Below are 13,332 nucleotides of genomic sequence, written 5' to 3'. Positions count from 1 at the left end.
TGTTACGTGCTAAAAATTAGATGAAGGATGTTTTTGCAACAGCTTGGGAGGTAAGAAAGAAAGAGTTTCAAACCTCGAGGTGCCCCTCATCTGTTGAAACTGGAGCTTTCATGCTCCGTTCAGGGAAGTGGAAGCACTCTGCTTGCATCAAATGAACCCAAGAGCCAAGAAGGTTAACTTCTGCTCACATCTGGAAATCTCTGCTGCTCAGGTTTAAGAGCCATGTCTCTGATAAGTGTGCCAAGGTCAAAAATGGAGCTTGTGTGTTTACGGACTGTTTCAGAATACCACATTCAGTGATGATCTTATGGCCAGTGACAGACAAAACCCAAGCTTTCTAATATTTGTATCAGAAAGGGATAATTGTAGTTAAAAAAACCCTTACTATTTCCTGAATAGAAAACCTGTCTTCATGGATCTGCCTCCTTCCCCAGCTGATAGCCAGAAATTGAGACCAAGGCTCTGAACCTGCTCCTCCTGAAGCCAGTGGCAAAATTACCACAGATCAGCATGAACTCCAGTCAGTGCGTTTCTGGTTTTCTGCAGAGATGATGTCAAGCCATGACAACTGATCCAAGATTTTGAGCATTCTGAAGTTTAAGGTTTTTAAGGTCAAAACTTAAAATTCAGATCTGTATTTTCACTCAGTGCAAATGTAAAAAAGCTTGGACCTGTTTGTTTGCTTTAAGTCCCTTTCTGCTTATCTGCTCCAAGCTTTTCCACCCTCAACCCTATCCTGGCACATCTACCTCAGAACACATTCCCCCTTAATACAATAACATCAGCCCATGTGCTGCATTGCTGTGGCTCTGTGGCAACCCAAAACCTTCAAACCTTCATTATAAAGACAGAGCTTTTTTTATCGCTCCTGCTCGCTGAGGAGAAGTTCCGAACATGAATCGTGTGTAAACAAAGCAGCACACTCTGCTTCAGCAAGCAGACAGCCCGAACACCTTTGCTGAGTATAAGCTATCAGCTGTGCTGATCTCCTTGGCTCCTTACGCTCAGCTTTATTTAAAGATACTTTGGGTATCTGCACAAACTGTTTTGTCATAGCTATTGTACTAGATAGGATGGGGGCAAAAGCTGGGATGAAGGTATTTGCAGAAGAAATGGTAGTTGCATTACAGCCAAATGTAATGGTGAAGCAGGAGAAGGAAAGAAAAAAAGAAATAAAGCATGACAGAAAAACAAGTACATGGAAACGATGATGGAACTGCAGGTTAATTGTGACTGATGTTCAGCACTGACAGCAGTAACTAGTAGCTAATTACTACATAAATGCTGTTCTGTTACCAAGACAAACAAACAGATGTAGATTGCAGGGAGGATGTCGTCTGACAAGACTAGAGTTTTATCATAAAGAAAAATGTCACCTGGGCCCTCTGCAGAATGACTCTGAAACTACAGACTTACCGAAGAAAGTTTTCAACAAGGTTGATTCTGATTTTCTTTGCCCTCAGGCAAAGAATTTATAACCCTATTTTCCATTATTAAGCATTCTTTGTATGAAAATAATACATATTTCATCATAAACCTGAGATCTCAAGAAAAGCTTCCACAATTATCTCAGAGCTTTAGGGATACCTGTATCAGAGGCTGAGAACTGTAAGAGCTCAGTTCCCAACAGGTCAAGCTCACACATCTTTTGCTGGCACCTCTGCTTCCTTAGATTTCACTCAGATTTATGGGAGACCTGTATGAATGTTTTTCTGAAGTTCACAGTATACGTAAGTGGCCAAAATCGCATTTGCCATGTTGCATTACCATGCGATGATTTTAACCACCCACAAAAGCCACAATCAGTTCTTTTCTTTCTCTCAGATTTTTAAAAAATGCAAAGAACTTAAGAAGTTGTTCTACTTCCAGAATAGACTGAACAACGCCACTCGAGAGAGGGTGTTAGGAACTTGTCAGGTATCTGGTTGAAGTTCTAAGTGGTAATTTAGACTTGGCATGTACTTGGAAGGAGGAAGATTGCTGCTGCTACTTATCAACTCATCAAACTACGCTCCTAGAATCTGACAGGAGCATTGAATTACACTGTACATTTTCTGCAGATTATCAGTGATTCATGATTAGCTGGTTTGTTTTATGTGAGTAACACTCCAGCAGTTTTTCCCTGGCAACTATTAACTGAGGATTTTCAGACACATTATGATATTGATTATCTCTATGGCATTTTCATCAAGTAAGAAAATACTATTCACAATTTTCAGTTGTGCAAACAGAGGAGTAAGGCATGCCATCACCACGTAGCATTGTCTATCTGTAACTCTAGGAGACATTCACTACTTGAACTAAGCATGGCTTGTATTGCTTTCTGAACTTCTACAATCTGTTAGAGGCCCTTAGATGCTCAGAGCTATAAATCATTGTTGCTATTAACAGCTGGTGAATTCCTTGGGGAGGTGTTCCTCCTACATGGACATAATGATAATAGGATGGAGGCTGCAGTTCACTGCTGAAATGGCCAGAGGGTTTCAGCCACCCACATCTGCAGCACTAGCTGGGCAGAGCTTTGCTTTCATTTTTTAATCATAGCTTAAGGATCAAGTATCCTCAGAAGGATATTTGAAAGGAGAATGATGATAGTTTCAAGGAGAATGAAGAAAACTATATAAACAGGGAATTTACGGGAACTGTAAAGACATTATAAGCCCCCACAGCTGCCCAAATTCCCAGATAAATCACTGTCCTTCACATGTGATGGCTGTTTGACTTCCTATGGGAAATTAGTTGGATACAACTCTGTCCATTTCCCGGTGAACATGTGTCCACACTGCAAACGTCAGCATGACAACAGGCACCTCTGCCAGCAGTCCTAAGAAAAGCTGAGGTGTATCTGAGCTGCAGCAACTTCTCTTCTCCCTCTTGTAGAAAGCCCAATGCTAGCACTGGCCGTGAGAGCAATGCTCACAGGAGTGCATTGCTTTTTCTGCAGCTGAAGGACAGGTTTCCACTGTGAAAGCTATCAATGTGACAAGTTTTGCTAGGGCTAAAATACCCTTTAGTGATGGGAAAGTCCTTGCAAATATCTTTTGCAAATGTCAGCTGTCCTGGTCCCTGGTATTTCCTGTCCTATTAGTTTATACATTCTGTTTCCATTTTGCTGGCCTATAGTATTTTAAAGTGACCTGAAAATTTCCATTTGTTACTTCCTGCATTGTAAAACAGATACTTGATGGCTGAAATTCTTGAAAACGTGTCAAGCACCAGTTGTATCGCATGGTCATAATGCAGTCCTGTGCTGTTCAAGGCCTGTGGGTGTTTCCATCTGTTTCATACATGATTACTGATTTAGAACTAAACTTAGCATCATGCTAAAGAAGCCTTATATTTCACCAGGGCAGTAACACACGGAGGCATTTCAGTCTTACTTGGAAAAACGAGCTGCAGTAGGTACATTCATGGTGTTACCTGAAATCCAGGGTAAATCAGCCTTGACAGACCAGCATGCTGACAGGATATGCTCCTTCTGATACCTGCAATAGCATTAGCAATTAGCTGATTCTGCAGAAAGCACTGATTTGTATCAGGCAGATATACTGTATGATCTAATCTAGTCTAACAAAGCCCAGGGCTATCTTAATGCCCGTCAGTGGAGCATAGGAAAACAGACCATTATCTGTCATAGCATAAAACTTTACTCAAAGGCTGCCAGGTCATGAAGCTGTATCAGATATGATCCTCAGACTGTAGTTTATCTGGGTGTGTAACTGAGGATTTAGGATACAATGGCTAACTTAGACAAGAGACTTGGATTTTAGGCATATTCCAGTGATGACTCATTGCTGCTGGGCAGCCCATTCTACTCTTCTGACCAGATACAACCACACGTATGAGTCTTGGTTTTAGCAGCCTCACCTGCTAACTGGAAGGAGATCTGAAAAGGTTCTAGCAATATTGTAAAGGTACAGATGTCTCTTTTTCCTCCTTCGTATGTTTATCCAATATCATGGGTTTTTATGACAGCACAGGCTTAGCTAGATTAATCTTATTTACCATCTTCATAGAGAAGTTCATGACACATGCCAGTGCCCACTGACTGTGCTTTAAGACCAGGTAGGCAGTTCATAGTACGGTAATGAACTTTCTGACTTTTGCAAAGCAAAATCATTAACAGAGAGATGCAGCTTCATTGCCTCCTTACTAGTTAACCTTCTAAATCCTCTATTGCAAAACTATTAATCCCTTATCACAGAATATAAACCTCCAAATTATCTGTGTCATGCCACTAATGCACAGGCCTTTGGAGTGGATACTGTACTTTGCCCCTGCTTCCAGCTTATTAGTTCCCAGAGCAACAAAGTCAGCAAAGAGGCCAATGTATAAATACAGTATGGAGTTAGCAGGCCCTTTTGAAGGTGAACTGAGGTATCAGAGGTAAGAGGACTGCCAAAGACCACAGCAGATGTGAATGCAGGTGATGAGGTTTTATAACACTTGTAAGGCTGGAAGAAGACCTTCTGGGCATAAAATCCCTGGGCTCAGTTCTCTCTGAAACTGAATTCTGTAATATCACTTTCAGGGAAATAAAATGGTAAGAAGGGGCGAGGGAAGGCTTGCCACCATGCAGTTTCCTAAGCACTCTTTCTCTCCCCCAGGAAAACTTGCAGAAGCTGGTACACATTGAGCACAGCGTGAGAGGGCAGAGCGGTCTCCTCCAGCCAAGAAGGGTGAGTGCTTTTCAGCACTGTGCTGAAAAGGGCATTGTTTCCAGCCAGCTGTATCTCTGGCGTATGGACGGCCAGATTTCAGACATCTACAGGAGCTGTTTGCTGAGCTACTGTGGTAAGACTCAGAGCTCTGCTTTGTGAAAAAAGCCATCACTCTGGCAGTGCATAGAGGTGTGCTGAGAGCCTTAGGCTGGGAAAGACGTGTATTGGCCCTGCCTTCACACAGGCCCTGCCTTTCACTTTCCTCTCCAGCTGCCCTCAGCCACCCCATGTGTAATGTGTTTTGATGGAGCTGCTGTTTTTCTCCCTGTATACTCCTGTTAAAAGGTTGCAACACTAGCAGGAATCTCTTGCAGCCTGGAAAGACTCGGAGTTTTATTTGGGTGGGTAAGAGCCTTAAATTAGGGGAAATTATTTGTTTTCAAATTTTTATTCCCGCTATTCCCCAGTGCTGCTCTTAATGCAAGACATTGTTTAGAAGCCGCACATGAACACAAATAGGGGAGAGTGCATAGCTCCATCTTGCCATCCACATCAAACACACATTTCTTCTCCTGGCTTTTAAAGCTGTTGTCTCCTCAGCTCCAACCTGCCTCTACACATCAAAAAATTTCTTTCTTGAGTTCTGCAACTCTGACTTTCCCTTCAGTCGACCAATATCTTTAGCAAAAGTCATGAAGCGACTTTCAAGGCATGCATACTCAGAGCGTAAGAATCTTCATCAGCCAAGTACTGCAGTCAATCTCTATTTTTTTCTCTGACATCAGTATTCTCACCTGTCCTTGCCAGGTAATGCTTAAACAAATTCTGCAAAACTCAGAACACAGAATTTGCAGGATTGGTCTCTCTGACTATAAACTGTTGTAGAGTGGAAAACTACACCAGGTTCTGTTCTCCGTCAAAAAGAGAAGATGACTGTTAATCCACTGATATAGTTCAATTATTCTAGACCTTTTCAAATGTTACTGCAATCAAGTTATAGTATGTTGGTTTAGCTGCTCACATACATAGTCCTATCTACGTACATAGGCGTGGACCAATAAATATTGTGTTTGCAAATATGTACAGATTTTGTAGTCAGGCACAGTTATGTGGATGTAGAGTGCTGAAACCCAAAGTTTCAGGTTTTCTTTTTGGTCTGTCTATTTTAGTGGATTTTTAAGGACAAGAGTTATTTACTGAAGCCCATTACATGTCAGCTTTGCAATCTGTGACAGTCACCTCCAAGCACTGCCCACAGTGCAGAAGCAGTGGGCTGAGACAAGTGGGTTTCCATCCAATTCAGTACTGATATACGTGCAAGCCATTAAGAGCAGCAGGGCTAACCCAGGCAAAGACGAGTAAGGCTAGAAGCAAGTGTAGAGCTATCTACCTCTTCCTGTGCTGATGGAAGCAGTGAGAGTAGCTCTTTCCCCAGCAGCAATATTCTCTTTTCTCAGTAAGATTCAGAATGAGAAGTCTCAGGATTACAGTCTGCTGTTTTCTCCTTCAGATCTTTGTTAAAGAGGGAACTCTGATGAAAGTCTCTGGCAAACACAGACACCCTCGGCACTTGTTCTTGGTAAGATTGCTTTTATATTTTTACTATCTCGTGTTTCCTCCTGCACTTCTGTGCAGCCCTGAACCCAGGTGCAAAACTTTCATGCTGCAAGTTATTTAACCACCAGCAGAGATGTGCTGAGTCAGTTTTTGTTGCTAACAGGACTTTAGGAGAAGTGGCCATGCCAGAATCTCCAGGAGCTAGTTTTAAGAAATAGTGATCTTGGCCATAGTAACTCTGAAGCCTACGGATGAGCACTTCCTAACACATGATACTGGCTTCCTTGCTGATCTCTCTTCTCAAACACTCGCCTCTGCTAGTATTACAAAAACATCCTGGAGCTATGGCTAAAGCTGGGACCAAATTACAAGAAGTTGTTACCATTTTGTCTCCTGGTGTAACTGCCATAATAATCCACTACCTATGGCAAATACCGAAATGTCAGAAACTTAGTTATTATAACTGATACAGAGAATTTAAAAGGAAGATCAGAAATCTGGTTGGTAAAAAACATTGAGATTAAATTAATTTAAACTTGGGATAAACTGGGATAAATTTCAAGTAGTCCAAAATGGTTCTATCAGCTTAAAGGTCACAAAAGGCTGAAAGTAATACAGGAACAAAGACAGCACAGAAATGAGTTTCTGGCACTTTCTAGATTAGAAACTGTTTTGGTTGCTGGGGAGAGATCAGCTGCTTAAACCCAGATGTTAACTGCAAAGAGGGAAGTATCTCTTGGCAGCTGGAGACATTACAGTAGCCAGTGCCCTGTTGTTAATAGATGCTCTCAGTATTCAGAAACAGCATTTCCTTTCTTTCTTTCTTTCAGTCAGAAAGGCAAACTGTGACAAAATGTACTGTCATGCAAAATAAGTGGTGGAGCTAGACTAAACCCTAGTAGCCACTTTCAAGAACAAGAGGCACATAAAACTGGCTTCTTTCCTGCTTTAACACACAAAAGTTGCAACCACTTCAGGCTTCCTGCATTATGTGTCCTGGTGCGGCGGGGGTGATGTGATCTTGCAAACTTATTGGCAAATACCTGCCCTTGGGTTCAGTGATTTTTTTACTCAGTCTCCTCTCCCCTGAAGCTCCTCAGGGGTATGGCAAAACTGCAGGAAAGCCAGTCACTGTGGAATACGGTAATTCCTGCATTAACACCTCAATGGTTTTGCGTTATCTGCTTGTCACTGCTAATGCTGTGGATTCTCTGTTGTGCCACCACCACTCATGCCACTACCACTCATGCATAGCTTAATGTGGATACATTTAACCTGTGGATACATTAAGACAACTATTGCATAGTTATGGCAACGTATTTCATCTTGACATATAGTATCTTTACTGGATCAGTCTTGAGGCCCTGCCAATCACTGCCAACACCTTTTTGGAACAGCCAAGGCCTGCATGAACACACCCTTCCCTCTGGCCATGCATCCAGCCCAGCCCATGTGCTGTCTTGGTTTTGATGCCTGGGGACACTGTGCGATTAAGAAAACCCCAAACCACAGACCCCAAAGACTAGAATAATCTTCTAAACACCATCTCTTTAAAACCCCATTTACTTAAAGCCCTTTTCTTCAAAGGACCATATGATAATCCTTTGCAGCCACTGGTGGATCCCTGGTGGGAATTTGTCCCAGTGTAGTAATAAAAAAACTCTTTCAGAACTGGCTTTTTTTTAGTTGGAATATGCCACAAAAGTTGGCTGTGTCCCAGACTCCTACTTGGCCTGTGTGTTCAGGGTGTGCTTTGGTGCTGCGCATGCTTGTGCTCTAATGTATGCCCATAAGGAGCACTCTATGCATGTTCAAAGCCTATATAGGCATGAGTGTGTGGGACGCACATTTAGGGGCTTTTGATGTGCATATGTTTCTGTGGGTGTATGTTGTGTGTATCACAGGGTTACTTGAGCTGGCTGTTTTGTGCAGGCTGATGGTATTGTTGAATCTGGTGTTTCCTGGCAGGATGTTTGCTGTGTGCCTGTTTCCTGAGTCCAGTCTCTGTTTACAAGGATGCTGGGGCCTCTTTGCAGCTCAGTATGGGCTGCTGCCACTGGCAGGCTCTGTAACTGCCCCCCAACCACAGGCCTTAGCAACTCAGACACTGTCTCTTATCTCACCCTCACAAGAATTTCTCTACAAAGGCTGCTTGTGTTGCAAGTGGAGTGCAGGAAGCTGCTATCAAATGGGAGACTGTTTAGTGCTCTAACTGACGGGGCTGGAATACAGGAGGCTTTGGAGTCAGAGCTTGGAAAATACAGACCCAGCACACATTCAGGCTGCTCCGCTGACGCTCAGGGGACGTTTTAACACAGACTTGAATAGAACACCACAGGGTTCATAATGAACTACCCTTTAAAACATTCAGAAAAGACAAACAGGTGGTAGAAGCTTTTAGACAGAAAGTGCATTACGTATGGATACCTGCAGTTCAGCCGGGCATAGATAAACTTGTTGGGATCAATAAAGCTGGACACTATAGGTTAGAAAACTTGCACTGCCCTCTATTATTGCTGGGTTTCCATCGCAGCAGAGGGGATTATAGAAAGAAGGGGGGGAGGAAGTAGTATCAGAAACAAAATTAAAGAGCAGATGTATTCTTCTTTCTCTGTGTTTATTAACTGTTGATTTGGGGACTGTGTGTGTGCATGGAGCAGTGCAGAATAGGAATATTTGCTCCCCTATTGATGTCTGGGTATCCCAACTATTCCAAAGTTTTCTGGCAAACAGGAAGTGGGTCTGAAGCCTGAGGACTTACGGGAACTCTCCCAGGGGTTGCAGCAGTTGATCTCTTCTACCACAGATTCCTGAGGGGCTGGGAGACCAACATTTATCATGGCCCAGTCCTCACTGCTTCAGGGAGCAGGGTGCGGCGTGAAGCAGGAGAATGTGTGAAACCACTAGTACTGATGCTAGTTCTGTTCATACCATTCATACAGCCATACTCATGTCTCTGGTGTAGATGTGCCAAAGGAGAGAGCAGCAGCTGCAAACTCCTTCTTTCTTCATGAATATGTGTGTCTTGCTTAGCAAGCTTTTGTATATTTGTCATAATTTCACCATGTCAAGCTGTGGCTGATGAGACCCGAGAGTCGCAGCCCACCACTATATACTGCTGTGAAATTCTGTTGTGGTGTTGCTCCAGCTTCAGACTACAGGTAAAAGAATGTGAGACTCCTATTCTGGCTTGATAGCGTGCTTTTATATCCTCAGTTGAGAAATGTTATATTAAAAGAGATTTAAACTCTGCATAAATTCAGACTTACTAGAAGGACACTGAGAAATACAAAATAGCGTGGTCAATGCAGGAGAGCATGAGAGTCCTTTGGATAAAATGTTAGAATTAAATGATTCAGCGTTTCCTACAAAAGTGCTGGCTGATCCTACCCAGTAAACTTAATTCAGTTTTTAAAAGTAATAAAATTTGGATTAGATATTTTGGGGAAAGTCACTCTTCAGCATATTTTGCCTCACGTTAATGGGAATCTGCATTTTAAGGATGGGCAGCTACTGCACAGAAGCCTGATATGCTGTGAATCACACAACTACTTAATGAACTGGTGTCCAGGAGTGAACTCATGACCCTAATAAAGGCAACAGCATTTTTGTGGTTAAGTCCAAGGTAATAAGGATTTAATCCCATTAGTATTAATTCCATGTCATTTTTCCATAACCATTGTTCCTGCTCTGTAAGAAAGCTGAACTATGACCTTGTAAGCAAACATCCATAAGGCTCCACTTGCCTTTTTGTGGGTTTGGGTTTTTTTCAGGCAAGCAGATTAATGAAAAATTTCCAGCAGCAGTTCTAGGTGCTCAGGCAGCACTATCCACACCCCAACAATTCCAGTCATACCAGATACATTATTTTATTGACAAATCATTCTTTAGTCTTCTCCCTTCTCTGCATTTCTCTGTCACAGTTTTCCTTCCAAAATACAGTATTACCATCCAGCTGGTTGTATTTAAGTGTCTTTGACAAAGAGGAATCCAAGTGAAGCTGGTTTTCATCGACTTCTTAATTTCTTGAGAATTTCTGCATTTAAGATGCCTTGTCTCTGGCATCACAGAGTATTACCTGTGCCGTGGTTTTACCTTGCCTTGCACATCTGACCTATTTGGTGGCCTTCTATGATGGGGCTACAGAACTGATGGACAGGGGCAGAGCAGTTGATGTCATCTACCTGGACTTGTGCAAAGTGTTCGACACTGACCCACACGACCACCTTGTCTCTGAGTTGGAGAGACATCAATTTGATGGATGGACCACTCGGTGGATAAAGAACTGGCTGGATGGCCGCACACAAAGAGTTGTGGTCAACGGCTCAGTGTCCAGTTGGAGACCAGTAATGAGTGGTGTTCCTCAGGGATCGGTGTTGGGACCTGTCCTTTTCAACATTTTTGTTGGTGACATGGACAGTGGGATTGATGTGCCCTCAGCAAGTTTGCCAACGACACCAAGCTGTGCGGCTCGGTTGATATGCTGGAGGGAAGGGATGCCACCCAGAGGGACATGGACACGCTTGTGAGGTGGCCGATGCCAACCCCATGGAGTTTAACCAAGCCAAATGCAAGGTCCTACACCTGGGTCGGCACAACCCCAGGCACAGCGACAGGCTGGGTGGAGAAGAGATTCAGAGCAGCCCTGAGGAGGACTTGGGGGTGCTGGTTGACATGAGCCAGCTTCAGTGTGTGCTTGAGCCCAGAAAGCCAACTGTATCCTGGGCTGCATCAAAAGAAGTGTGACCAGCAGGTCAAAGGAGGTGATCCTGCCCCTTTACCCTGCTCTCGTGAGACCTGACTTGGAGTACTGTGTCCAGTTCTGGTGTCCTCAAGAGAAAAAGGACATGGAGCTGTTGGAGCAAGTCCAGAGGAGGCCCACGAGGATGATAAGAGGGCTGGAGCACCTCCCGTATGAAGACCTGTTCAGCCTGGAGAAGACTGTGTGGAGACCTCATAGCAACCTTCCAATATCTGAAGGGGGCCTATAAGGATGTTGGGGAGGGACTCTTCATTAGGAACTGTAGTGGTAGGACAAGGGGTAATGGGTTTAAACTTAAACAGGGGAACTTTAGGTTAGATCTAAGGAAGAAGTTCTTTACTGTGAGGGTGTGAGGAACAGGCTGCCCAAGGAAGCTGCAAATTCTCCAACCCTGGCAGTGTTCAAGGCCAGGTTAAACGGAGTCCGGGTGACATGGTTTAGTGTGAGGTGTCCTTGCCCATGGCAGGGGGGTTGGAACTAGATGATCTTAAGGTTTTTTCCAACCCAAACCATTCTATGATTCTAGATGATCTTTGCTCATAGTGTCCCAGTACAGTGACCAGGGGGCTGACTGAGTTTATGCATATTGGTACTGATGTGAGAGGCCTGGGAAAGATAACAAGGGAACATGACCTGGCTGTTCAAGGAAAGCAGAGAATGCATACACATGAGCATTACTTTGGCAATGTTAAGGCTCACTGATAGTGCTATTCCTTCTAGTAGTAAGGGGAGGGGAGGCCAGCAAAGACCTACAAGGTCCAGTTCTGCTGCTCCGTAGAACCACACACTGGTTTTGGTTGGAAGGAACCTTAAAGCTCCTCCAGTTGAACCTCCTGCCACGGGCAGGGACACCTTCCACTAGAGCAGGTTGCTCCAAGCCCCGTCCAACCTGGCCTCAATTATTTGTTGGCACGAAGGTGAAAGTCTGCAATAATGTCTGACTAATAAAGTTAGGCAGACAGCAGAGAAGAACTTATCCCATTTAGTATGAAGCTGTTCAAAAAACATGCATTCTGCAAGGAGCTGTGAAAACTATGGAAATATTTGGCATGTAAAGGTACAGATTTTTTTTTCCCCATAAAATGAAAAAAGTTTCTCATTTTTGCCCTTCCATGGTCTCTGCTGCAGCCCACAGACTCAGCAGAGCTGTCAGATATTTAGGCAAGATTTGCCAGCAGTTAAGTACAGTTACTGCTCTCAAATACCCAAACCATTCCTCCTTAAATCGTTCCTCCAGACTACGGCACCTCTCCTCACCTCCACTTCCTTTTTGCCTCACCACCCCTTCACCATTAGGGGGGACCTTGAGAGACCCAGAGCTGCAGCATCCTGGGCAGTTAGTTAGTATTGCCAGGTAGTAAATGCAGAGCCTGCCGTCGCAACTTGGACATGGCAATGCCCTGAAAACAAGGAGCTGTTTCACCCAATATGAATAAAAAAGAGCTGATTATCTACTTGCTTAGCCATTAGCAACAGTCAAAAATGGGAAGAAATCAAGTCCTCAATGCAGACTCCCCAGAGTTTTGTGGAAATGCAGGTCTCGATCTAAGCTGCGTGGCTTGGGCTGTCTCTAGTAATGGTCCTAGCAGTTCGTTAAGTTACTGCTTGTTCTGGGTATCCCCCCCAGGAGTAATGTGCAGGCCTGCAAGCCATATTGCAAATTATTGATTTTGTCTTTCTCTTCATATAGATGAATGATGTCCTGCTGTACACATATCCCCAGAAGGATGGCAAATACCGACTGAAAAACACCTTTGCTGTGTCAGGCATGAAGGTAATGCCTCATCTGTATTACAGGCTGGAATTAAAGTTGTGTAGTGGGCTGTTAATGCTTTGCTGCTTTACGTCTCATACCCAGCAAAAGGAAAGAGAGGATGGACCTGTCATCAGGGGATTCCTTTGCCTCTTACAGGAGATGATAGAAGGAAAACTAATATAAAGCAAACATATGAAAGATTAGCCATAAGGCTGTGACATACTATGACAGCCATATTCAGGCTGCATAAATAAGACAAGCTAAAATCAGATTTACCATCTGATCATGAAACTGGAGACAGAAAAGATTTATTATCCCATTTTGTCCATTCCTATCTTCATGTCTCCAGCCAATGCGTGGCTGTTCCCTACAAGATATTCATTAGGGCTTAGTCTGCCCACTTCTAAACTGCCACTTGAAATTTACATAAGCTTTCATGTGCCCTTCAACTGTTTTCACCAAAAGCATTAATGGGTTCAAAAAATGATTAGCCAACTTTATGGGGAAAAGGTGTAATGGGAGCTATTATATGCAATGACATAAACACAGTCTCTTTCTTCAGCAAATTTCTAAATTGCAGATTACAGAAACTAGAC

General features: G+C 43.4%; 1 protein-coding gene across 1 annotated transcript in view; it reads left to right on the top strand.

Annotated features, from left to right (window-relative positions):
- The window catches only part of FGD5 (FYVE, RhoGEF and PH domain containing 5), a 77,949-nt gene that overhangs the window by 51,972 nt on the left and 12,645 nt on the right, over positions 1–13,332 (top strand). The window contains exons 11-13 of the mRNA XM_010024816.1: positions 4,608–4,679; positions 6,172–6,240; positions 12,671–12,754. Of these exons, the coding sequence (XP_010023118.1) occupies positions 4,608–4,679; positions 6,172–6,240; positions 12,671–12,754 (225 nt within the window). The remainder of the gene's footprint in view (positions 1–4,607; positions 4,680–6,171; positions 6,241–12,670; positions 12,755–13,332) is intronic.

Source organism: Nestor notabilis, unplaced genomic scaffold (assembly GCF_000696875.1).
Source record: "Nestor notabilis isolate BGI_N333 unplaced genomic scaffold, ASM69687v1 scaffold7382, whole genome shotgun sequence".
NCBI classification, from domain to species: Eukaryota; Metazoa; Chordata; class Aves; order Psittaciformes; family Psittacidae; genus Nestor; species Nestor notabilis.
Note: the sequence above shows the minus strand (reverse complement) of the source record. Positions and strands in the feature narration are given on the sequence as shown.